The following is a 27,977-nucleotide window of genomic DNA, read 5'->3' as shown; positions in this document are numbered from 1 at the left end:
TGAAATTATAAAAATTCTGAAGACACTTAGGGTATTAAAGGTTTTAGAAATGCTACTTGGTATCCAGAAAACTGTCACCTTTACAGAAGATGAAATTTATCATTTTCAATAAGTGTTTGTCCTCTCAAGAGCCCTTTGACATGCTGTGTGCACCAAAGTGGTGACAATTTACCAAGTGTTTTCCTAAAATGTGAATATTTACTCTTCATTCCATAATTGATTTTCTGGCATTTTCAGATTTGAGTTCTGTTGAAATAATTTGGTTCCTTGCATTGCTATTTAACTTAATTTCAATCCCTAATGATGTTCCTTGCATATGGGAGTTCAGTTCTTTGTGTCTTACACTTCTTTGTACATATTTGCATGATACATTAACTTAATTATGTACAGTAGAGGACACAGACTTCCTTTTTTAATTTGATGGGAATATCATATACAGAGTAACAGCAGCTGAGGATAGATGTGTAAAGCTGTCAAATGCTCTTTATGAACAGATAATGTTCTAAAGCATATGTCACAGATTACAGTTTTTTTGTATCCGTTAACCTTTTGCCCATCCTTAGTTGCTGTCGAATGCTGTCATCACCGTAGATTATCTCTGAGTAAAAAAAGCCTTCTTGCAATTCCCATTCTGGGCTGCCCTGTTCATCACCTGGTAGGGAGTGTTGCATGTGTGATCCAGATGGCCCCCTTTGCCTCCAAATTCCTCCCCAGGTGTACTGCCTTCTTTCCACCACAGTTGGGCAGTGGTGGAGTCTCCTTTCTTGCCCTCTCCTCTACCCCAGTCTTAAGTTAGGCCTTTAAAAAGGGTTTTGAAAATTGACTTTTTGGAATAATTTACACATAGTGGTATTTTTTTAATAAAGAGATTGTTTTAATCCTTATGAGAAGTAGCTCAACCTCTGAAAAGGTGCTGTATTTATAAAATGGCAAATGGTGTTTGGAAGGTTCTGAGGCACCACATTGCCACACTTATTTGTCAGGTTTTATTTTTGAAAACCAAAGAAGTTCCTTTTAAAGTTATGTGCTTGAGCTGTTGTTTGGTGCAGTCTCTCATAAGTCTTTCTCTGATGTTTGTGAGTAGTGACCTAGACCAGTGCTGCTGAATACACAAAATGACCAGGGATAAACATTAAAAAAAAAAATTACCCCCCCCATCGTGATAATTTCAGTCCATAGTTTAAATTCTTCATTCCTTAGCATAGCAGTTTGGTTCCACAAAGACAAAACCAAGGAATTTGTACATGAAGGCTAACATACATGCATGAGAATTGTGTACATGTGACCAAGCAAGCTGCGTGGGAGTGGGGACAGTAAATACGCCTCCCAAGTTTAAAAGGATGAAATGGAGGTGATGCCCATGTATAGTTTGAAAGAGCTCTCTGAGACTGCTTCCAAAACTGAGCTCAGTAGTTCATTGGATGCATACTTTAGCGTGCTGCATACCATCTTCTTGGTTTCTTTTTTGATTTGCTGTTTTCTTCAGACAGTTTTGTTAAAGTATCTTCAGATTAGCTTTGTTCTTCTGTTGCATGTTTTATTTGTCTTATTAGATGGGAATATGTTTGTTACCTGCAAAGTACATACTTGATTGATCTTAATTGAGGCCACTGTTATCACAGACATTGGTATTTATCAGGTTTCCATCTGATTTCGTAGTTAGCAGCTGTTGCTAAACTGACCATAGGGAATACAAAATGCAGTGTGCAAATAGCAACATGAAAGACTGGTTAAAATCATTGTGTCTCAAAGTCTGTATTTAATGTCTACCTGTAGCCACTGAAATCTTGAACTAAGATGTATCTGTCTTAGAGGACCTTTTATTGTAGATGCTTTATAGGAAACTGTCCATCCTGTGTTGAACTGGAATGGAAGAATCTGGTTTTTAACTTTTTGTGATGCTACGTTAAGGTCTAGTAGGTATTCTGATCTCAAGCTAGGGATGTACACACTTGAGGGGAAAAAAAAAAAAAGAAAAGATGATCTCTATTCTGTCATGACATATTTTTAGATAAAATCCCATATGGTTTTCAATCATGGATTTTTTTTTCATAATCCTTGTATTAGGGTTACATTTATTTTTATTACATTAAAAGCTTTGTTTTTTTCTCATACAAAATCTGGAAGTAGAATGTCTAGACTTTGAATTACATTAAATCCACTGCTGTTTATCCAAGGATTATTTATTTGGGATTATTTGTATAGAAGTGCCATTAATGTGTTGAACAGTTTGTTCTTGGATAGTGAGGACCCAACAGTCAGCTGTAACTTGTGGGTAAACAGTATTTATTACATTTGACCTACTTGTTATTTAAAATTATAGCATTTGTTCTTAGCTGTTGGTGCATTTGCATTACTTCTGGACAAGCTGTCAAAAATTAAGATGTGTTTAATATACTTGCTGGATTTTGATACTGTACTCGGACAGCCTGGTGAAATGGTTTAGTGAAAAATTGCAGGTCATAATCTCCATTGCAAACAGTGACATAGGTAGTGAGGACTTTTCCCAGCTATTTTCCGAACGTGAAGTGTCAGGATTAAGACTTGGTGTTGTATATGGAAGTTAAAAGACTTTTTTTCCTCATGTTACCCTTTTTCCCACCTTTTTCCTCTCCCCCATATAAATGAAATTTAAATGAAGCCAACCAACAGCTCTCACTTTGAAATAGTAACTTTGCAAGCTTCTCTACTCTTGACTGCAGTGATGCTTTGGGAGTTACCTGTCCCCCCAAACCCGTGAGCTCGCCAAACTAGACTTGGTCAGCTGGAAGTTAAGAAAGCTATATTTACTGATTAGCACAATTTAAAAGCATATATATACACAATGTACAGAAGTATTTACAATTATATGCAGAAATATACAATTTAAAAGTAATACAGAAACACAATACCCTTCCCAGAAATCAATCCCCAGGAGGGGCTCCAAACCACCCTTCCACCTTCTTTCCACCCCCTCTGTCTTATCCCAGAATCTGCCTTACGTGCAAGATGAGTTGAGAGGATTGGCAAGGGGGGTTAAAAGCAAAATGATTAGTTGAGTTACACAGATCCAAGCAGAATGGCAGAAGCCTAGGGAGAAAAATACAAGCACCAACAGACAATCTTATCTGTGTTTTTGTCCTTACCTTTATACATCTCAGCAAACCTATGAGTGAAGTAGATGTTCTTCTCACAGCATATAATCTATTTTTTTCTTATTAAAAATATTCCAGTTAGCCTCAAACCAGCACAGCATTAGAGTAAAAACAATTATGCACTGCCTTCATTCTAGAAGCACCTGCTTCACCAGTGGTCTCGTTGATATATCTATTATTGAGCTCATTCTTATGAGCAACTGACTTGTAGCAAGAAAAGTGCTTGAGTACTCTAGTGCTGTAGAAAGGAGAGAAGTTAATTTTTACTGGAGTTACAGAAGTTTGTAAGTAGGCTTGCAAAAATTTTGCCAAATTCTGTAGTCCATAAGTTTAGACATATATTCTTAGTTACTTGCCAAGGCTTTTAATACAGTAAATACAAGAAATGATGCATTGAGTGAGGGTAGTTCATTCAGTTGTCAGGCAACAAAGTCAGGTTCTTACCAGAGATTAATTCATCCTAACTTTTTTGTTTTTATCCTTAATTTCGTTTGTATTCAGAACAGTTACTTAAATATATTTTCACATGGCTGGTGTCATATGAGGGGAATCTTACTCTTGTTCACAAATTATATAATTTACAAATACAAGTAATTTCTCATTAAACAACTATAAATATCCATGTACTTCTTACCCTGTGGCACAACCTTGTCTTTGAAATGGTTGCAAAAAGGCTAAGAAATTTGTTCTGATAAATGTGACTGTTGTAAGCAAAAATTGAGGTGGCTCACACTTAATTTTATAAAATGTTAAAACTATTGGAGGTAGAAGAGAAGTTACACTTTTAAACAGGGGGCACTTGTATATGTTTTGGGCATCTAGGCTATGAAGATGAGGCAGAAGAAAACAACAGTGAAATTGCCTGGGGTTATCTTTTAAGTTGTTTTACTGACAACTATTAATGACAGAAGTGTGTGAGAAGTTGTTTATATAATTTAGAAAATGGATATCACTAGACATCAATGTCAAGCCAGAGGTCGCAATCTGTTACACAGTAAACACGGTTTTTGGAACAGTGGAGATTTCTCATGGCTTGCAGTACGTAGCAGCTGCTGGAAGCCAGAGTTTTCCAGGTGTAACATTTGATACAAAGTCATACTGTTGCCCTCTACTGGCATCTGCTGAAAGCTCTTGAAACCTTATTCATCAGGTACCTTGGTCTTCATGGTTAATTTCTGAAGGACATCGTTAATACGTTTCAGAGAAAGTCAAAGCCATCCTTTTAAAGCAAAAGTCTTTCTCTTTAAAGAGACTCAGGAACGGGGGGAGAGAGGAGTAGAACTCCAACCTGTCAACACTTATCTGCTTACAAACTGCTGAAAGCTTTAACTTCTACATTCAAAAGCCCTAAAACATAAAAATGTCAGCTGAATTAATTAAATATTTGAGTACTGACATGGATTGAAGACATCACGGGTCATGAGAGTGAGTGTATCATATTTCAGGCTGCTTAGTGAAAACACAGCTTTAACATGGTATCCTGAAACATACAGTTGTGCTTTCTGAGAGGTGGCAGGATACAATAGAGAAAAATATTAGTATTTTTAATCTGTTTTGCTACACAGCTTTTTACTGCTGTCATTGATGGGATTGTCCAAACAGTAATGCAAAGAACAGAGCAGTCTATCTAGTAAATAATTGAGTTTTTTTATCCCCTTACTTAAGTAAATCATCTCAGCCACCCTCAAATCTGTGTACAATCTGGGATTCTGTGGAGATTTTGTGTACCACAGTGACTATCAGATGGCCAGGTCTACCATATTCACAGTCCTTCTGAACTGCTTGTGTAAACTCTCCATTAGATATTTTTTGTGATCCTTTGGTATATTGTTCCCATGAAAGGAAACATCCAGTATCTTCTATCCAAGTTATCATGGAGGAACACCTCATGCAGAGAGAATAGAAAAGGGGAAAAGCTTCCCTTCTCCAAGTTAAGATGAATATCCCTGTGATTAAGAGCCATGGGGTTTTAAATGATTATCTCTGTTACTGCCACTCTCTTGCTCTCTGATCTTTGGCATATCAGTGAAATATGTTGGATTTTATTTTTTTTCCACTTTCATGCCCACTTTCTAATATTGAGTCTTAACAAGTGTTTGACATTTTGACTATGTTAAATCTGTGTGTGTGTGTACAAAGATTCTTTCATAAGCAGAAACCATGCATTGGCTTAGAATAGACTTAGCTTTACTTGTATTTTCCAGTAAGTGTTTGTTACACCTTCAGCATTATGATTGTGTAGAAGAAAGTACATTAGTGGGAAGATAGTTATTGTATCTTAATTTGTTGAACTGTATTTGGTACTAGAAGCAACCTGATTGTTCTTAAAGCACTGTGTATTGAAAGAAGAGGCTATTGACTCATATCCCAGTGCATTGTCTGGAGAGTTAAAATACCCTTGAGAAATTATAAAACTTTTGATCACTTCTTCCAAATTATGGAGCTAGCTTAGAAACTTTCATATATTTGCTTCTGAATAGCTCAGTATCCGCATTAGGAAAATAGATGCTAAATGACACCAGCTTAATGGAGCATTAAACTAAATACCTTTAAGATATGGGATGCTGCAAGAGAGATGCTAGGATCATTCTGCTTCCATTTCAGTCATAAAATGCATCACAAAAATTGCAGAAACTTTTGATTAACTAGCTTCTAACAGTTATCTCGGGTACAGCATTAAAAAAAAGAGTGGATTTTAAATTCCATTTGGGATCTGACACCCAGAGGGCTCTAAAATGTCCAGATGTGAAACAGCAGAAATATTTGGGAGCTCTTAATGCCTAATCAGAAGGAACAACCATGTGTAAGTCACTGTAGAATGTGGTTTGGGTAAGGGCAGTAGGTGTTTTGTGTCTATTTTTGTGTGTGTATTTTGTGTGTGGGTTTGTTTGGGTTTTTTTTCTTGATTTTTTTTTTCTGTTGTTTGTTTGAGAGCATTGAAGAAAGAAAACTACATGATCTGTTATTGCTTGAACAAAATCAAAGAGCAAAGAGGAATATTTTGGTCTAACCCTGCATCTTGCTTAAGAGGACCTTTTATTTGTGTTTTTCTTAATGTTTAAATCGCTTCTTGTTTTAATTGAGTGGGAAGAAAAGGCTGGAGGTAAAAAGGCAAACTTCCCTTTGAAAAGTAACCATGCTACAAGACCTTCATATCCTGAGACTATATTAATGTATTTGAATGCTTTGTTTCAGGTGAGCGTCCTTACCAGTGTCCTTACTGTGACAAAGCTTTCAGCAAGAATGATGGATTGAAAATGCACATTCGCACCCACACGCAGGTAAGTGGAGCTTAGTTTTTTGATTACTTGAGGATTGTCTGTGAATCATGTGTGGCAAAAAGTAAATAATTGACTGTTTGTGCAGAGATTAGGCTATACCAATAAAGATATTTTAAACTTATGAAAATAAGAGGCAAAGATTTAAATAATTAACTTAAATTCTGACTGCTTTACCTTCTATTTTTTTATTGTTCCATTTCTTATATGTTAAAATAACAGCAGTACTAACTTCTTCCACTAACTCATGTTTATTTATAGATATTTTTGTGGCTGTTTACTGAGTAAACAGTTCTGTAAAGGCTTCATTATTCTTGAAACTTCGCTGTCCAGTGCTTTGATTTTTTTTACTTTTTCCTTCATATTCTGTCACTATGAGCTTTTGTAGAGACTATGTTACCAACAGGAGCAGTGTGGCCAGTAGGACAAGGGAGGATATTCTTCCCTTGTACTCAACACTGGTCAGGCCACACCTTGAGCACTGTGTCCAGTTCTGGGCTCCTCAATTTGAGAGAGATACTGAGATACTGGAATGTGTCCAGAGAAGGGTGATGAATCTGGTGAGGGGCCTGGAACACAGTCCTATGAGGAGAGGCTGAAGGAGCTGGGGTTGTTTAGCCTGGAGAAGAGAAGACTCAGGAGTGGCCTTATTGCTGTCTGCGACTACCTGAAGGGAATCTGTAGCCAGGTGGGAGTTGATCTCTTCTGCCAGGCAACCAGCAACAGAACAAGGGGACACAGTCTCAGGTTGTGCTGGGGGAGGTATAGTCTGGATATTAGGAGGAAGTTCTTTCCAGAGAGTGATTTGCCATTGGAATGGAATGCTTAGGGAGGTGGTGGAGTCACTGTCCCTGGAGTTATTCAAGAAAAGCTTGGATGAGGCACTTAGTGCCATGTTTTAATTGGTTGGCTAGGGCTGGGTGCTAGGTTGGACTGGATGATCTTGGAAGTCTCTTCCAACCTGGTTGATTCTATGATTCTAATAGATGACATCAAAATAAGAGGCAAATTGTAGATATCTCCAAGATTGGTTTTGAACCTTGTCTGTTAGTACAGAAGTCCCCTGTTTTAGGGAAAAGTCTTATCACATACATACATTTACTAGAGGCCTGCAGTGAGATCCTGGCCCCGCTCAAGCAGCAAAGATATGGAGAATTGTATTCAAACAGACAGGTGTGAATTCTTCAGTAAAGGCAGAGCTACAGGTGAAGGTAAACTGGTCTAGCATTGCATATGGTACCTGCTCCTCATCTACTATAAGAAGACAAACAAAAAGTTAGAAGTAAACTGTATCTTTTACTACTAATCCCTTGGGAACTGTTACTGCTTATGGAAGTCAAGGCAGCTCTGGAGTCAATTTGAGAAAGATTCTCTTATCTATTAGAAAATAGAAATGGTGATAGTTAAGTTAGTAGTCACCATATGCAAATCTGCACACAGATTAGCTTTCCTATTAAATAACAATAAGATTAAAACTCATTGCTCAATATTCTGCCATTTTACCTAAGTCTTGAGAATATTTACTGGAGGTTCTAGATAAAATTTTAACTTGTGTCTCTTAAACTTCAATTTAGAAGTTTGTGTAGAGCTTCCTGGGGGTTCACTTGGGAGCAAGCTAGTCTGATATCATTAGTTGTTTCTCCTTCTTTCTAGCTGTAAAGTCGCTTTAAAAAGTGCTATAAAATCCTTTCTGTTGTTTCTGTCCTGTATTACTGCTTTTGCACCAGGAGAAATTTCATTGCAGTGTATATTCTACATGGCTGTGAGTGGGAGAACTGGAAAACAAGATCAGCTCTGAAATAGTGCCAGTTACAATTTTTTCCTGATTTGTCATACACCTTGAGTAAAAACAACAAAATCCTCAACCTCTGCAGGAAAAAAAAGACAAAAAAAGAGAGAAAGAGAAACAAGAGAAAGAGTTTGCCTGTAGTGATGTATCTCTGTTGACTATAGTGTTTTGCACCATGCAATGATTTCTTCCAAAATGCACTCTTGTGAAGAAGCTTAGAGAACTTTACAAACCATATCTTCATTCATTAAAAGCTAGACATGAATCGATAACAGTTACACCAGGGTTGCATGTCCTATGGGTTTGCAACATAAGCTGAGCTCAAAACTCTGAGCTGTTCACCTGTAGGTGTTTTTTGAAGTGAATGCATGTAGTCACATACAGCACCAATTTGGTGTTCAGGGTAGTCCTGGATTAATTCTTCTTTCAGAAGAATTGTGCTAATACGTGGTACAAGTGTGGTAGTGGGTAGGTAAAGTGAAACGGTGCTGAGGACCTGATGTTTTATCTTGTACGTGTTTCAAGCATTTCCCTGCAGGTTGTGTAGTCTGGTTCTACAGACTGAAAGCACAATACCACTTCCTGGAAAGCATGAAACCTTCTGGTTTAATTGTTTCCAAAAGGAATCTAGATGACTCTGTCCAAAACGTTTTGGAAGTATACATCAATGCGCAGTAACTGGGGACATTTAGAAAGCGTGCTTCACAAGCAAGTACCTGATCTGAATATAAACACTAAGGGAGGTAGCTTTTAATTGTGCTATGTAAGAAGTGTTCCAGTGAAGATTGATTTCTTTACTTGTGCAGAAGTAGCTTGAAACTCCTCAGGATGTACTAATCCACTAGAGCTTGTTCTGTGATCCTAGGCCATCTAAACAAAAACTAAATAAGATAAGGCTGTAAAAAAAAATAGTGTGTTTGCCACTATTTATTTCTGTCAGTTCTAAGAAGAAAAGCCAAGAAGTCACACTTGAAATTTCTCTTGTTAGACATCCAGTGTGTTGATTTCTGGAAATATAAGGATGCTGGCTCTTCCTTACCCTTTTGTACACATATATTGATTTTGAAACTTACTCTTGCATGGAAAAGAATTATTCATAGACTAAATAGCAAGATGTATGAAGCCAGAAGGTATTTTTGTGTCAGCTAAGCCTAGCAGATAAACATAATCATAGCACTCTTCTTGAGGATTGTGCTTGTAAATATGTTGAAAAAAACGTTTTGATCTTTTGGCCAGAAAAAATATGAAGTAGCTGAAAGTAATAATACGATATTCGACAAGGAAAATGTCATTGTGGAGATTAAATTGAGATATATTTTGCCAGTGGGATTAAATGCTGAACTTGATCCTGTGGATCAGGGAAGGTTGCTGGAAAAATCGTTGCAGAGAGTTGATTAAGGGTCTGGCAGCTGCTAAACTGAGTACAACCTGGGTGGCCACAGGTGTCAACTCAAACTCTGGAGAAAACAGAGAAGGTAAACCAAAACCCTACTGACAATGTAAGAAGAAGAAAATACCAACCACCTAATATTAAAATGTCACCTGAGTGCTGATTTGTTTCTGTGGAAATAGATGTGTTTGGTTTACAGCTTGGTTCTTTTTTTATTCCTTGAGAAGAAATAAAGCAGCCTGAGAAAACATGAATGCATTGCTCACTGACATTCTTAATGAAATAAATTTACAGACCGTATCAGCTTTTAGGAAATACATAAATGCTTCCAACCTATACAGTGCAATAAACTTCAGCTCTTCCCCAGAGCTTGATTCTGTGCCTGGCATAATATTACACAGTTACAATTGTTAATGCTTGGAAATAGGATCACTGATGGGTGCCCAGAGTTATTGTCATGTCAAACTGATGTTTTCATTACTTCAGAACATGGTAATTTTGTTACAATTTATTTTAGTTAAATACATGGCAGTGAGGGAAAAGAGGCCATTTGCAACCTACAGCTACATCAGCCTGTCCCGGACCACATCCAGTCTGATCTTAAATATCTCCGGGAATGGGGCCTCAACCACGTCCCTGGGCAAACGGTTTCAGTATTTTACCGCTCTCACTGTAAAGAGCTTCCTCCTTATGTCCAACATGAATCTACCCTGCTCCAGTTTCAAACTGTTGCCCTCTCATCCTGTCACTACAAGTCCTTCAAAACAGTTCTTCCCCAGGTTTCTTGTAATATATATATTGCAGCTGGTGTTATGTAGCTTCTGAACAATTAAGCTCTCAGTGCTTGCTCTTTAGGAAGCTTTGTCTCCCATTCTTTCTTGTTCATTTGAATCTGGGCAGCTTGGATACTGTTAATGTAGCCTCAAAATTGCAAGGATTGCTGTAATCCAGTGGCCTGAGTACTGAATGTTTTGAAGTCAATTCTTGAACTCATTAATCTCACTATTAATTTGTTAGTGGTGGCTGAGTTTTAGTCTGAAGCTTTTATGAATGTATCTACATGGGCTGAAATGATTCCAATGTAAAGACGTCCATAGAAGCTAAGGACTCAAAGCCTGGCACAGTATGTGCAAGAATTGGCCAACTATGAGTTAATTTGAAGTTTTATTTATGAATTTAATGGGAATAAATTACTATAAAGATGGAAGCTAGGCAATCTGCTTTCGAGACGTTCTTTTCAAGTCACTCTTTCAGCTTGGTGCTGGAACAGTACAAGAATAAACCTTCCTTCTTCCAGGTCTTGAGTTAAGCTTTCCAAGGCACTCATTTGGAGCTTTACACAGCCTCTTCTTTCTTTTATTAACCCAAAAGAAAAAAAAAAACAAAAACACCAAAGCCCAAACTGTGTGAACAATATTGCCAGTGTGACAACTTCACTTGCTCTGTGTTTCCCAAGAAATAGTGGGGCATAAGAAAGTTTTTCAAAGATCCTGTGTTCTGCAAACAACAGACCATGTTACTGTCAAAAGAAAAGGGCATTGGTACTAAATGTAGTGTTCTATGCACGTGACAGTGTGCAATGAAATAGGATGAGGTGTTGATTGAATTTTGAATTTTTGTCCCTATTAAATTTTCTCTCTGTTTCCCTGTTGGTGACACATGAGTGAGCTCCCAAACATCTGTCTGAGGATGATGACTTTGCCAGTGCTGTGTTTTCCTTGCCTGTGGAATCTACGTTTGTACACAGAATACAGAAAGTTTTAATCCCACTGCACCTGTATTTTCACACTTTTTTAATGTAATGTTGACTGATCATCTTTTCTCCACAGAGCGATATTTTTTTCACTTTGATACTGTTCTTTTTCCAACAGCAGATCAACGTCTGTTGAATTTTTATCATTGTGGATTCAGTGAACCCTCTTCCAATACATCTTAGGCTAAAATTTATTTTCATAGATTAATAGAATAGTTTAGGTGGAAAGAGCCCTTAAGGATTATTTAGTTCAAATCTTCCTGCCATGGGCAGAGACATTTTTCACTAGACCAGGTTGCTCAAGGCTCCCTCCATCCTGGCCTTGAATGCCTCCAGGGAAGCAGCCTCCTTGGGCAACCTGTTCCAGTGTCTCACCACCCTCACTGTAAAGTATTTCTTCCTAATACCTAGTCTAAGCCTACCCTCCTCTAGCTTAAAGCTGTTAATACAGTTATTTAAACCAAAATGAAACAACAGAAACTTCAGAGATTGTAGGTAGCAAGGAGGCAGGTACTCTGGAAAATGGGAAGATAATGCTATAGTAAAGTCCACCTAATTGCATATACTAGAGCTTTTTAAGTAATACACTTCTGGCAGGCATTTCAGTGAAGATGCATGCTTGCTGTACAGATTTAACTGCATGACTTTCAGATGTTTTAAAAAAATATTTAAACTCCCAAAATTGGATAGGGAACTTTTCTAACAAAAACATCAGTGATTTCTAATGAAAGTGACTTCTGCTCATATTTGCTAAAATTCACAATTGTTTCAACATGAAACTTTCTGTGTTGGCTCTAGAAATTATTTTGGAAGTTATTTTAGTCCTCAGCTGAGAGACTATGTGCTTGTAAAATGATTGTTCATTGAGGTTTATTCATAAGATTCGAATTCTTACAACTTCTGCTGAGTTATAAATTCTCATCAGCCTTTTCCTGCCTGTCAACATTACTGTAGTAATTTAACAAAAGTTTGATAGTTTAATTTGATCTTTGTCTGCAGGTGACCCACTTGCTATAGCTTCACAAACCATCCAGTTAATGAGAGAACATCTTGTTAGGTCTTGTGTGCTTTTCACACTTAAATATGAAGCTGGACTCCATTAACTTGCACTGTCTGTAATCTTAAGTGACTTAGCCTCTCTTCTCAATAGGAGATGTTGCTAGTGGTGATGATCTAGCAGAAAGTCTGTTTTTTTTCCTGACATTAAGCAGTTTAGTATTTATTTTTCAGGGCTAAAACGTAACTGAACATCAGTTACATCAGTCACTCTTATTCCTTTTTATTTTTTTTCTCTGCACTATAACTCAATTCCCAGCCCTTTGATTCAGAGGAAAGCTGCTTGTCTTTCAAAAAGAATACAAGCAACACATTGCATGTCACCACTTCACTGGTAGTGAAACTACACATTGCTCTTGTTAAATGTAAAAGAAACATGTTCATTGACATTGGAATTTTAGTGAGGCTTAAAGGTCTATTACTACAGCTGCTGTCTAACAGGTTTGCTTGTAAAGAATGAGCCTCTTGGCCTGGCTCTCAGCATGGTCTGACACTATCTGTGGAGAGTTTCTAGATGAAGCAGTAATCTTGCTCTTATTTTCTAGGAGTCTCTTACCCATCCATCACTCCTTTATGTGACTTCTCGTAGAAGCTTGGTGTTAGTGAGGCTATATTGCATGTAGGTATGCATCATAAACTCTGTTAGGCCTCCTCTGGTTTGGTGCTTTTCCAGGTCCCTGAGATCAAGTTATTTCAGGTTATTGTGGCTTTGAACCTTCAGTTCATGTTCAGATAGGGTTTTAACAGATTGATACCGGTTCTGGTCACTGTTTTTAATACGTGCCATGTACTACTTGCTGAATTGCTCTTGAGTGTGATTTCAAGGATGCATAGAATGGTTTGGTTGGAAAGGACTTTAAACATAATCCAGTTCCAAGCCCTTTGCCATGGGTAGAGACATCTTCCACTAGACTAGGTTGTTCAAAATCCCATCCAACCCACCCTTGAATGCTTCCAAGGAGAGATTATCTACAACTTAATGTGATCAGTGTGTCTTCCCCAAGACAGTAGTAATTGTTATGTATGCGAACATGCTCCACAAGAATGCTGCAATATTATGAAGTTCTGGAGGAAATCAGAAGTAAATTTGCTGAGTTCAATTCTACATTTCAGTAACTGCTTGGACACAGAAGCACAACAGTTGTAGAATCATAGAATCAACCAGGTTGGAAGAGACCTCCAAGATCATCCAGTCCAACCTAGCAAAAAGCCCTGTCCAATCAACTAGACCATGGATATAAAAAAGCAAAAACAAACCAAAACAAAAACTCTCTAAGAAATAGTAGATCCTAAGTAGCCCTTGGATTTTTAATATGTCACTATTATATTTGTCATAGCTGTTAAAATATTGGATTTCTCTCAGTTTTAATGGAGTGAAGTGAAAATCATCACAATGAGAGCTTCCAAGTTAGCATACTAGACTTAGAGTGAAGCACTTCCTTGAATACCAGTGCCATTTGGGTTCTCCTTGGCCTTTCTTTGTTTAGAGGCAGGAAGGTTATAAATCCTTACCTACATATATTCATTTATATATGGTGTACTTAAAAATGTAATATTAAATCACAGTGGTATCAGCTGCATCCTGTCTCGCTCACTCTCCTTGCTCCCTTCCTTATTTATATCATCAATAAAAAACCCCACATGTAATCCTTTGGCTTTGCTGCTACCATAGCCATGGCCTGGCAGATGCTTTTTGAACAGAGGGTAGATTTATAGTACTAGTAGTTGTTACCACCTCTGAAGTCAGACCTATATGGTGTTCCCCAATGACCTCTTGTTTTGTTGACAGCTAGCAGGTTTTCCCCGTTGCTTGGTGTTTAAAACTTGGCTAGCTTTCTTATCTTGTCTTTGGTGCTGACAGTCTCTTCATGTGGTGGCATCATAAAATGCAGACTTAACTGCTATGCCTTTCTGTACAGATTTAGAGCAGTGATGGTTATGCCAAGCCAACATCATCTTTTCCATGTTACAAATGCTGCCTTCTCCAAGTATTGTGAAATGGAAATTTGATATGAGGGGAAGAAGGGGGAGAGAAAAGGAAAAAGCGCAGAATGTTTTGTTTTGAAAATATTAGTCTCTGAGAATGATGTCTTCAAAACCAACAACAAAAGTCTTTTTGTCTGGATAGAAACTTAGGGCCAAGTTTCGATCTGGACAGCACTACTGATTTTACTGAAACAGACACAGATGTGAATGAAGGACAGCTTAGCTTACAGGTTGGTGTGAATCAGAATTGTCTGAAATACACAGATGTAAGACATCTAAAATTAGTTCAAAGATGGCTTTGGATGTGTTTTACACACAAGATGTGTGAATTTGAATACAAAATGCCAAGGATATTTGATATACCCTTTTTTCCCCCCCCTGCCATAGAGAATAATAGAAATAGACAGACATTGAGGAAGATATGAGAGCCTAGGTTTGACTACAGCTTCCCAGAGTTTAGAATGACTCCTTCTCCAGAACGAAATCCTGAAACTGAGTTGGATGTTTTCATAGGTGTTTAAGATGCATACATCATATACTTGAGTTTGCACTTTCTGTACAACAGCCTACATGGAAGGGCTGTTTTCAGAGAATTCACAGAAAATGTGCTTTGTTAGCCACAATGCAGAACAAATTAAGGGGGTGTTGCAGATACCTCCCTTTCATATGGATTGTTCATAAATGTCCTTAAAAATTGCAGACCTGCTCCATGATGTCTTCAGTCTGGCAAAAGTCCTTGTGACATCTAGTTTTAGATCTAGATGATGATTTAAAATTTTTAAATCTATTTTTAATATCAGGTCCAATCTTTTTTTTAGGACATCCGCAGTGTTTTACTCAATATTGAAGAATCATGGAAACATGAAATTAAGATGATGAAAAAAAAACCAAAGATGATAAACATATATAAGGAAAACCTTGCATAGAAAAGCTTCTTAGTGGCTTCCCTTTAGGCTAGTTTGATTATATGCAGCTGAGCACCTCAGCCTGTGTCACTAGAAAGATTTGACTTCCATCATTCTGAAATGCACTTTATTTATCTCACAATTTACTCATATCAGAAATGTCTGGAGAAAGGCTTTTTTGCAGTTACACTACTTTAAGACATGGTTTTGGTGAGCTGGAGGATTCCTGCCACTACAAGTTAAGCTGTTTCTATGGCACGGCCTTTTCTTGAAAACTCATGTGAAGGTATTCCAAAAAGAACAACCAAGTCTTCACCCCCATTGAGATCTCTGAAGCTGAAAAAAGCTGACCTAAAGAGAGAGCTTGGGAAATACCCAGAACAACACTAATTTTATAGTCTCCATGGTTTATGCTGAGTACCTGGCAGGATTCAGTGATATATGGAAGCCTTAAAGTAGGAATTCATTAACAAGAGAATTTCTTCACTTTGTAGTTGTCCCCTCTGACTTATCCTTGAGTCCTACATTATCTCCCAAAAGACTATTAAGATTACTGCCTATTACTTGTTAATTCATAAGCTTTGCATTTTTATTGCCTACTGATTTTTTCTGTTTTCAGTTTAGTTTAGTAAAATATGTTTACTTTGCCTAAGTTACCCATTTTTCAGATTTAAGCAATACAGAATCGGGGACCACAGAAAGTGTAGAATGAACATGAAATAAAATTGATTAAAAAAGAAAGGTGCCTTTAGAGCATGAGAGTTTTTACGAAGCAATTGCATAACACAAACATTCAGATACTGTTTATTTAAATATTGTTTTTCATAGAGTTCTTTTGTAACTTTAAGGGAATGAGGGAGAAATTGCCCCTTATATAAGCTTCTCTACTACAGAATAGCTTCCATGAGGAAAATCATATATACAACCAGTTTTCCATTCTTACTTCCAGTTGTTTATTTGAGGTCAGTGAGCTTGCAAGTTTTATAACAACATGTGTTACAGTAGCTGCTAACCAATAGTTCTAATAAAAATACAGATGGCTGCGTTGCCATCTGCACTTCTTTGAAGATTCTGCACCACTTTTAAAAATAAGTTTTCATTCTCTACCATGAGCTTTCTTTGTGCCTCCTCTTCCTCTCCTCAGCTCTTCCTCTGCTTGGAAACCTGCTCACAAACCTGAGGTTTCTATAGACTTCTTTCTTGTCTTCATGCTTTAAGCTTTGGTGGAGGATAACAGCAAGTACATTGGAATTTTATGTTTCTGTACCCTTCACATTACAAAAAGCAGACTCCTAAAATGGCTGGGTTTGAAAGACTGGGACAGATAATTAATTCGTAAGTGGGTGTTGAAGTGGAAACTGTCGGGCCACAGCTTTCCCAGCTTTCACTTAATCATTTGAAAGTCGTTTTCTGTTGCTTTCACTGACTGTAATCCCTTAGAGAGAATATAAAACTTGCACCATCCAGCAAGGAATTCATCTCCTTTAATGACTTGAGCTCTGCATTGACTCATTTTCACTCACTTTTACTCACTGTTGTCGTTCCATACAGGAAAAGCCCTACCAGTGTTCAGAGTGTAACAAGGCTTTCAGTCAGAAGCGAGGCCTAGATGAGCACATGAGGACGCACACCGGAGAGAAGCCGTTTCAGTGTGATGTGAGTTGATCTGTCCCTCTCTCTCCTTGACTCCAGTGCAGCAGCAGAGCTTAATGGTGGTGAGACTGTGGCCTTGCATGTATTGCCTGTGGCATGAAGTTACACTTTATATAGTCTTTGATTGCCTTACTAATGAAGGACCATTCAGGGAATTTTATGTACCCTCTTCAGTTGCCAAGAGCATTGCACACCCTTTTATTTTATGGGTTTGGATCCCTTAAGAGTTATTTTCACCATTATTAATGCAATTTGGATGTTACAAGTTACAAATTTATGCTAGTTGGGTTCCTGTATACTATGTATGACAGGTTAATGGTTGGAGATTAGTTTATACAGGAAAAGGTATTTAATTCATTACATGGAATATGAATGCTTCTGGTGTTGAGTGGCACACGTATGACTTCATAATTTCTAATTTGTGTTTAGTGAAATCTGGTCTGATATTTTCAACATCTGCTCATAGAGATTTCTTTTATTATTCAATGAAGAAATTATGGATTCTGTGTATGCTTGCTCTGCTGAAATGCAGTGTATCATATTGCAGTTCATAGTTCACTGCCAAGTACTTTTCCTTCAGCATACCCCATCCTGTATACAACATATTTCATAGTGTTTGAAAGGTAGATATGAAGCTGAATGTGCAGGAACTGATGGAAAAGAATGTCTTTCAGAATTATTAAATGCCAGAATGTTGTTGCTTCAGGATTTTATAGACATGGCACTTTGGGATGTAGTTTAATGTCCATGGTGGTGTTAGGTCAATGGTTGCGTTTAGAGGTCTTTTCCAATCAAAACAATTCTGTGATTTAGAGTAGGGCATTAGAACACAGGGTATAGAATTAGTTACAGGTGCTTTGTTTTGTGATAGGAGCTCTTAATGAGCTATTCACAGGGGAACTGCTAGCTTTTAGTTTTATCTTCAATGGCTTGGGCTGAACAGCTGTAAATTTGTTACAAATTTTAAAATTAGATGCAAAATTAGAATAACTGCTTGGCATGAAAAGTCACAAGAGTCTGCTAATTGATCTGGCTTTGAAAAAAATAATGTGGTGACATTTGAGAATAAAATGTTTGCCTGTGATGAGAAATTTCAGCTACAACATTTTGCTGATGTCTGCAAGTTGGGAGATTTGCTGTTTTCTTTTGGGATAACCTCAACCTGGCTTTAGATAGTACCCCGAGGATTTCTCTAGTTTTAAATCTTTGTCAATAACTTTTTCAGCTTTCAGATTGCTGTACTGTACAAGCTAGGCAAGAGCTGTGAAGTGTAAATGCAAATTTCCCCACCCTGTGAATCAAGGATTCTCTGATCTTGGATTCACTATGCTCTTTCAGACCAGTTTGAGGTGACTGTTCTGTTTTATTTTATTTCTCTTCAACTGAAAATAGGAGTTGTATGAAAGCACACTTTCTTGCTTTACTCCTTCAATTGTTTTCAAGAATTAGTTAGAACTGTGTTTTCCCAAATCATAGTATTTCTAAAACCAACTCTAATCTGTGTCCAGCCCTGATTCTTCTCTGAGAATTTTAATCTACCTTCATATACAGGAGAACTTAGGATTTTTTTTTGTACTTTAAATTACTGCAGTATTTCACCAAAATTACTCTTCAGCATTGATCTTTTGCCAGCTGCACACTGCAGGGTTTGCTGGTGCTCTGGGGACAGTAAGAACAGTTGCCTCTCCAGTTCATTCATACACCCTTCAGTTGCTAAAGTGCCTACCATGGTCTGCTGCTTCGTGCATACTTGGAGAATGTTGAAAGTTTTGTTTTCAATAGTTAGTACTTATTTTGTTTGGGTTTCACTTCTGGCAACAAGTTCCATCAATTTTTAGCTACAGATTTTGTGGAGAAGAGTGTGTGTCAGGTCGCTGCAATGGGATTTCAGTAACTGGCTTTTAGTTCTTTGTTGACACAAAGGGTTAACAGCTGTCCCAGTCACTGCTTTCTGTACACGTGCCGTGTTCCTTCTTAGTCACCTTTTCTGAAGTTACTTCTCTTTCCACCACTTTGCATGATGACTTCTCACATTCATAATACTTTTTGTTACCATTTTCTGGGTTTGTTTCCTTATTTCCATTGCAGGTTTTACAGTGTGAAGGCATGTATTGGCATACTTTTACTCCTGAAAGTAATTGGAAAAGTCTGTAACTCCAATGCCTAGACCTGCTAAGAATCTTTTAAAGGTGAAAGTCAGGCTGTGTTTTCAGTGATTGGGATTTTCAGAAATGTAATCGTACAGGAAGCTGTGCTGAAAGACCAGAGTCCTAAAAGGACTGACAGATCTGGTCTTGTTCCCTCACTGGCATTAGAATCAGTCATAGAAACTATGCAGCGCTTTCTTCTTAATAACATATTAACATTTCCTGCCTGAATTTTCTTTAGGTTTTTAGTACCATTAGCATTTACAAATGGGAATTGCTTTCAGCGCCAAAGAACTGGAGAAAGACCACCTTTGGGTATTGGAAAGATAAAAAAACCAGTATCTTACGGGCTCAAGAATAGACTTCAGCTGATTATACAGCTCTCCCCACCAAATCTAAACCACTACATACTTTTATTTTTAAATAGAACTTTCTTCCAGAATCAGAAATAAAAGCTAGATTTTCTCTTCCTCTCTTTCAGACTTATGGAACAGACGTAGTAGTTCAGAACTGTGCTACATGTAAAAATAATGCTTTTACCCTTTTTACTGCAGTTTCATGTGACCATTTCTGTGCCTTATTAGTCAACAGAGCATTTCCAGAACTTAATGACTCAAAGTCCTCTCATCCCACTGGTAATGGAGATAAGATGTTTGCATTCTAGGATGAAAATTCTAATCTGTATCACATAGGAAAGTGAAAATAATTGAAATGGGGAAATATTTTTTTTTTGTACTGGTATGTTGCATTTCTGTCCTGTAAAGACCAGACTATTTTTTACTGGAATGCAAATTGAACTTAAGTTGCCTCAGAGACAACAGATTATTCTTTGGGGGCAGAAAGGTCAAGTACTGTGTGTCCTGGTTTCTTTCCAGTGGAGTATTTCTCTCCACTCTGCCTTTAGTTGACCCTACACTTACTTTCAAATGTCAGTCTTTTCCATCCTCCCTACTTGATCAAAACTTTGATAATTTTGAAGAGATTGATTGGAGTTCAAGTGTACATTAGCAAACATGGTTGTGAATCTACAAATGTCAGTCTTGCTTATACCTTTGAAATACAAAGCAATGTAAGAAATCCAATCCCAAAAGTCTAATGCATAAGCACAGCACAAGATATATTGTATCTTTAACAATCCGGTGCATTCCATGGAAGTCAGGTAGTAGAACATGCCAGACCCTTGAAAGAACAGCAGGAGATATTATGCTATTTCTATGAATAGAAATGAAAAACAAAATCATTATAAATGAAAAAAAAAAGCACTTCAAGACTGCACAGTTAGCAGTTTACTTTAAAAATGAAGAGGCATTTGTAAGATAAACAGAACACATACATGTCTTGGATGTTTGTATATCCTTGTTCAGCTTTCTGGCTTTCAAAGAACGTGTTCTCTTTTCAAGTATTTGCTATTTTTAACACGTTGTGACTTGTGATCGAGCACTATGGTTATGATCAGAGAAGTGTTAGGAGTTTTGTGAAATGGGAATAGAAAACGGTGTTTGGCAAAAGCAATATTAAGTCCTAACCAGTGGATGCTGTAACCGACGTTGATTGTAGCATAACAAAAAGGGGGACTGTTGCTTGGGTCTGAAAGAGGTGATTATACATTGAGGGGGGAAAAGTTTGGAGAGTTATAGTTGCTGTATAAAAGTCCTTGCTATTACGTTATGTCATAAATTCAAAACTGTTCCATTGCAACAACACATTCAGTGCTCTTGTCTGGTGAAAAATATTGTGGGTATGAAACTTGCCTCTGGCAATTACCCTTTTTATGATCTTGTATAGTTTTGCCCTAACTGGCATAAGATACATACGCTGCAGGTCAGGATTATCTACTTGAATAGTCATCTGTTTGTCGTAGTTCCAAAAGGAGTGAATAGTCATTTGGCGTTTTCATTATTAGTCTGATTCCAATAGGAATTTAAAACTTCATTATCTTAAAGACGAGTTCTGCTGAGTTTCCTCTGCATGGAAGACATTCTTGTCTGGCTTGAACATGGAATTCTAAGACTGAAGGGCTCTGGATGTTCATTCTTAATTGTATTGCCCTTGCCTATTTAATTTGTCCATTTGGAGCCATGTTTTATAAATATTTCTGTTCTGGAAGATTCTCACCTGTGGTATGTACCTGGTTGGTTATGTGCATGTGACAGTGTAACTGCATAATTTCAATTAACTTGATGTCTTGCCTGCAGATTCTTTTCATTCTAACTTCTGTTGGCTGAGCATACATACTTAACCTTTCCTTTTGACTTCAGTACCAGAAATTTTCTAAGAAGTGATGGCTTTTAGCAGCAGAGCCTCTCATCCCTCTGTTCATTTATTCAAGTGGCAGAATGAACTGGACTGCTTGAAGTGCAATGGAAGAAGGGAAGCAGGACATCAGATAATATAGCAAAGGAATTCTGTATTCACTTGCAAGCTGTCTTCTGTTTTCTTGGGCAGGCAGAAGAAGGTTGGAACAATGATGCTTCCGCTATAATAATTATTAACCTTTCTTGCAATCTTCAGAGCCTTTTTTTTTTCCTCGCTCCTCCCTCCTTCTAACTGATACTTTAGGAACTGGCAGATGTCATTTGGGAGGTCAGGAAGGAAATACATAATTTGAGGTTGAACTGACAGACGCTTGTGATGTTTTGTCATAAATTTTGCTCCATCCAAGAAGGAATGAAAGATTTAAAAAAAAAATCAAACCAACTTGGATCACATCAGTGGTATTTTGAAGACCTGTTGTTTTGGTACCACTGTTAATGTACAACATGGAAAGATGCCAGACAGTAATAGTCTTTAAGGTGCTCTCTGAAGGAGTTATTCTTCCAATAGACCAGCTCATGTATTAAGTACTGCAGGTATGTGTGGCTGTGGCCTCAATGATGTAGCCTAAGGAGCTTTATATGTGCTTGAAGTTTTAAGACTTCCTTTGTCTTCACTGCCTTAGGTTTGTGATCTGTCCTTCAGCCTGAAGAAAATGCTGATCCGACACAAGCTAACTCACAACCCAAACCGACCGATGGCAGAGTGCCAGCTTTGCCACAAGAAGTTTACAAGAAACGACTACCTCAAAGTGCACATGGAAAACGTCCATGGTGAAACTGACAGCTAATTACAGCCTGTGTGAGAAGAACGGATCTCGTGTTCCGAAGTGCTCCATTTGTACATTCACAAACTCCAGACTTCTCACCTGACTAGTTAGCATAGTCAGGACAAATAACTGTTGTGTGTTCATGTACTGTTTTTCCTACTTTAAAAATATGCTAATAGGATACAAACCAAAGAAAGACATTCACCAGAAGTAAAATGTAGCTTGAAAATAAACAGTTGAAGATAAAAGAGCTTTGAGAAGCTTTTATGCTTAAGAAAAAAAAATACAAAGCAAAAGAAAGCTTTAAGTAAAGTTCACCTTTTCAATTACAGCCTTAGAAACATAGATATTGGTGACATTACCTGGAAATCATGGACTTTTGAAACTGGACTCTTGGTTGTCTGCAATTCTATTTCTGTATCTAAGCTCTCAGACTCCATTAAAATTAATTAGTTTGAAACCACACAGAATTTGTCATTCTGGTTGACTGCTGATTACATCCAGGCTCATTTTATTCAGATCTAAATTCTGCATTTTCTTCTAACACAATTTTGTCTCATTTTATTTACATCTTTCTCATTACTAGATGACAGTCATTAACTTGAATTGGCTCATAAGATACCAAAGTGTATGTGTACAGGAACTGTGAAAATCTGACACATTAAGTAATTTTGTGTGAGCATTGAGGAGGATTTATTTCTTCTGGCTACACTGAAACAAGACTGAAGTGAAAACTTCGAGCAATTTAATTTAATACTATATTCATACTCATCATTGGGACTGGCAAGGCAAGTGGAAAGACATATTAAGAGTGCCTTGAGCAGCTACAGTTGCCTCGTTAATGTGTATTTGATTTCCTGGTGAATGACTGGTTCCCAGACTGTTTCTCCCTGCTGAATCAGATACTATGAATTTCTTCATCTCACTTTACTTTTGTTTTCTAAATTCTGTTAATGAGCACTGGGAAAAATGCTGCTTTACAACTAAGCAGTGATCAAATTCTTCACGTTATCAGAATGTTCCCACAGGTCTTCTTGTACCACAGTTAGATAACTAAGAAATTTTTATCTACAAGGACAGTAAGTCTAACTTCAGAGGGTGATTTTGTGTGAAGTTTTTGAGTTATCAGCATTTTAATATTAAGGCTCTGTCATTAGTAAACTGTTCATGCTCATTTTGGACCTCTCAGTCTTCTGTAAAATGAACTTGCAATGGGACATCTTGCTTCAAGTTTTCATGGGAAAAGAATTCAGCTTCTTAATGGCAGCATGGGCAGTGATCCTGAAATGAACAACGTAATTCTTTACCTCACTGCAGAGACTACTCAAATCTGTTTATCACAGGATAGATTTTCTACTTGGAAGAACAAAACAATAAATAGTAATTATGGTATTGCTAGTAACAGAAACAGCAATAGAAATGTTGATGTATTTAGTGATTAACACTTCCTTCTCTAGTAATAGTTTGGATCCCATTGTTCTGTGTGGACATCTGTATATTACATGTTCAGTTTTGAGACCCAGCATTAGATCCCAGTAGCAGTCTTTCCCAAAGTCTTACTTTTCTCCAGGAAACAAGCAGAAGACATTTTGTTAGAGAGTTTGTCAGACTACTGTATTCCTGGGTCCAGAAAACTTTTACTTATGGCTACAGTTATTATAAACATTGATATAATTTAAGTGGTTGTCATGACCTAGTGTCCTGAGCCACCCCTGGGCCAGTGGTAGAGGTTATGCTAATTCACTTGGAGTAAATTAAAGCAAATAGCTGATCAGTTTGATTTGTTAGAGACAGTGAAAAGTGTGGGCGATGGACTGGAGCAGAGGGAAAATGGGAAGAAGGAGCAGAGGGAAAATGGGAAGAAAAAGCAGAGGGGAAAAGAGAGGGAGAGAGAGAATTAAGAAGTCAGAGAAAAAGAAAGATACTGCCTCTCCTTGTATCCAGTAATGTTTTCACAGGCATTGTCTAAGTCCTTCAGTAGCAGGTGTACATCCTAGCAAGGTCTTATAGAATCATAGAATCAGCCAGGTTGGAAGAGACCTCCAAGATCATCCAGTCCAACCTAGCACCCAGCTCTAGCCAGTCAACTAGACCATGGCACTAAGTGCCTCATCCAGTCTTTTCTTGAACACCTCCAGGGATGCAGCCATTTGCCTTTGCTTATTTACTGTACTGAATGCAGTAATAATAATAGAAGTTGTGCTTTGTAGTTACTGGCAGGGTGATAGGGCTTGCTGGGTAAACCAGTGTTTGAGGACTGTGAATTTAATGTGTCTTCAAATAATCAGAAAATGTCCCAGTTTTAGTATTTATTTTGTTTTTAAAAAATCAATTATAACAACAATCAGAATTGTAGCCTTTTATTAATATGCTATACTGGTTCTGGGGAAGATTAATTTCCCATGAGGCATACACATCTTCTGTCACAAGCACACGTACAGTTAGTTATAATGTTTCAGCTGTGGAGCAATACATTCGAATTCAACAGCTCTACTTCAAATATTGATCACATGTTCATACCTTTAGCTATAAAATCTCTGAAGTAAAGTGTGTCTCAGCATCTAGCAAGTAGAAAACTGAATAACTGGTTTACAGTTTCTTGTTTCATTTGTTGCATGAAAAAGGAGCATGTTATTTGCTGAACAGCAACTGAAGAGAGGTTCATTTAATTTGTTTTACTGTGAGAAGAGCATTCAGCAAAGAGGAATATTAATATAAGTTGTTTTGAGTTTGTGGTTTGTTGGTATTTTTTGGTTTTCCTTCTACAGGGAGAAGACTGTAAGCCCTTAAGTCCATGAATTAATTTCCAGTGGAACAGCTGTTCAAACAAAACTAGGAGGAAGTGCTACAACAGGTAATGTTGCTACTGGGGTAGGGACCTTCACTGCAGCATTATCCAGGTTAACTCTTTGGTACTTGTATTGGTGGTTGTTTTCTGTGTTGTGTCTCAGACTTCAAAGCAGTCTGTCTGCTTTGTGTGTGTGTAAGGAAAAACTGAAAGTGATGAGAAGGCAAAGCTCAAAACGTATGGCTTCCATATCCACAGGCTAACAGAAGCATCCTTGTGTATGAATGGACCTCTCCAAAGTGTGAGTTACACATTAATTTATTTTGACTCGGTGACTTACTGCATTGGAGTCCTTACTCTAACAGAGAAGAATGAAAACTGAAAACAATTATTTTTCTCTTCTAGATAGTGATAACATTAGCAGAGAAACTGCAGTGGGCATGTTTCTGTCACGTCTAATTTTATCCTTACTTAGGCAGCACAGACAAAAGGATTTATAGCAGAGAATCCTAATGAGGTAGATGTTTACTTGCTTTATAATGCGGTGTCTGATCCTTCTTCTGACTTTACACTGATTACATGAGCTAACTTTGCCTTTTTGTTTTCCTAAGTTAATTTGTGTTTTGTAAGATCAATCTTGGGATCTAATTTGAGATTGCAGATTCTGCCGAGTGAAAGAATGTTTAACAGTAAGTCTATTTATGGCTGTAGCCCTGAGTCACTGAATATCTTTTGAAGATTAGTTTTAGACTTCCAAGTTGGTTAGGATGATTTTGTCCTGTCCGCAAACAGCAGGATATATACTCTGTGTGAGAAACCAAACTCTTCAGTTGCAGCTTTATTTGAGTTGGGTTAGCTGTTGTACAAGCTTGTTACGTCACTGCCAAACTGAGGGTGCAGGCTTCTTCTGTGTGTTTTTAGAAGTCATTATGTCCCTGGCAGCAATTAATGATTTTCTAGCTTAAATCAGAAAACAAATATGGATGACTAAATTGTGGTCATTTTGAGTATATGTGGAAGCAGAGCAGGTGAGTTTCAGAACAATTAAAGAAGTGCCTGAACCTGGTTAGTAGGATTCCTATTTTCACCATATGACAGAGATACTTGTTTAAGTGAACGCAGTCAGACATCTAAATGGAATTATGGGCCTAATTTCACCTACTAAATGGTCAGATTCCCCTTCAAAACAAAACAGCAAAGTGCATGTATTTCAGAGCACCAGAGTCTTGAGCTTCATTTCATCTGCTGAGTCTTTGTGCCTTTTTTATGTTCATCAGTTTACCTAAGCTTCTGCCCTCTTGTGGTTTTTAAGTGTCTTAAATACTGTAGATCTATATTATCTAGGTTTTAAGAATACAGGGCTTTGTAGCCACATGACTACAGAGCCTTGATCTTGTGAGTAATTTACATTATCTAGAAAAGAAGCCATAATTGTGTGCTCCAGGACTCTGCTGCATTTGTTCTGAATGCTTTGACTAAAAGAATGGTTTTACCTACCTTCTGGTTTAGGAAGTACTGTTGTTTTGTTTTAAAACTGTATTTATCAAACTGGCATGGGCTGCCAGAAAATCTACATGTTGTTCTCGTTTCTTACCCTTCTCTTGTCACACAATTGCTCTTCAAACTGGATCATCTTGGGAAGCCGTGGATTGAAAGATAATGACGAGGACATATAAAGTAACTGATTTACTCAATGCTTTAGGAACTTTTTCTAAGATCATAAAATGAACACATCAGAGCCTTCTATAGCATAACACTTTGCCAATACCACCTATAATTTCTATCTAAAATATTGCTGCATTTGCAGAAGTACTAAATTGTTTCCAAACTGGAGGCCAGGGATCACTCCCTGTGCTGAATACATCCAGCAGGATTAGTATATGTAAGCCTGCAAGGTAGAATATAGTAAATAATGCATAAAAATGGAAATCCAGGCCCAGACAGTCAAAATATTATGTACACATTCTGTGGTTTTCTGAGTCACTCAAATAATCTGTCACTTTCATTGTTTCTGTTTTCCAAGCCGATGCAGTTTTGAATTTCACTACAGGACTGAGAGAAGGATGTGTGTTGTATTCATGACTTACAGCTGGGAACAGAAAACTCAGCTAATGTGGAATGACCTATCAGGCACTATTGTTGTGGCAATGTGGCTGTTAATGCAAAGTATCTTAAATAGCCTTTTGTCTTGTAAAATCTAACAGATTACAGGGAAGAAGCAGCGGGTACTGTGGGGTCAAAATCACAAGTTAGTAAGTGTGAGAGGTGAATCCTTGGATAGAACTTTGAAATAGGTTACTGGTTTCCTAGAAGGAGGAGGTATTCTAGCAGCAGAGAGTAGTCTGAAGGGCCTTATAATAAAATGGAGGTCAAGACAAAGGCTCAGTCTGATCCTGTTTTTTTCCTCTCCATTTTGCTGCTGTTGCTGGGAACAGCTTAACAAGCACAGCAGCCAGTGATACTAGAAAATTGTCTCTGGCAAGAGCTTGCATTGGTGCCACTGTTTTATTGGCATCCTGTTCTCTTCTGGATGCATGTGGAAAAAACGAGTGTATTTCTGGTCCAAGCTGTGAAAATTGAGGCAAAAAGCCATAGCAGAGATGTCCCTAGGCTGTGGTGGGGTGGTGGAGTATGTGTGGACCACAGAGACTGGTTTGATTGCATTTTGTTTTGTGCCACTGTCAGGCCCAAGCTCACACTGTCCAAGGTGCTGATGACACCTGAGAGGTATGAACAACCTCTGCATCGTGCAAGTGGAGACTTGCCTTCTGGGACCAATAAACCCCCAGATAACAGACATGTCTCTCAGAGCTGGGCTTTGTTCTATTCTGCACAACAGCATCGGATAAGTAGCTGTCAGAGCCAAGAGGATCAATACTGCGATTGCCTCTCTGCAGACACTGTATCTTGCTGTCGCTTCTCTGGATGTCCATAGAGTGCTGATATATTTAGAAAATAAAGAAGAGGCATTCAGACACCCTCCTAAATAGGAAAGTAAGGATGTGAGGTACGGAAA

At 37.8% G+C, this 27,977-nt stretch overlaps 1 protein-coding gene across 3 annotated transcripts in view; it reads left to right on the top strand.

Annotated features, from left to right (window-relative positions):
* Positions 1–25,011, top strand: part of PRDM5 (PR/SET domain 5) — a 63,153-nt gene extending 38,142 nt beyond the window's left edge. For 2 of the 3 annotated variants that reach the window (XM_064149899.1, XM_064149898.1), the window contains exons 14-16: positions 6,330–6,415; positions 16,843–16,947; positions 22,030–22,643. In XM_064149899.1, the coding sequence (XP_064005969.1) occupies positions 6,330–6,415; positions 16,843–16,947; positions 22,030–22,194 (356 nt within the window). In that variant the 3' untranslated portion in view covers positions 22,195–22,643. Of the gene's footprint in view, positions 1–6,329; positions 6,416–16,842; positions 16,948–22,029; positions 22,644–24,941 lie in introns of those variants that run through there. The other variant, XM_064149900.1, reaches the window with a different exon arrangement.
* The last annotated feature ends 2,966 nt before the right edge of the window (positions 25,012–27,977 follow it).

This window comes from Pogoniulus pusillus, chromosome 10 (genome assembly GCF_015220805.1).
Source record: "Pogoniulus pusillus isolate bPogPus1 chromosome 10, bPogPus1.pri, whole genome shotgun sequence".
NCBI lineage: Eukaryota > Metazoa > Chordata > Aves > Piciformes > Lybiidae > Pogoniulus > Pogoniulus pusillus.
This window is presented reverse-complemented; position numbering and strand designations above follow the sequence as displayed.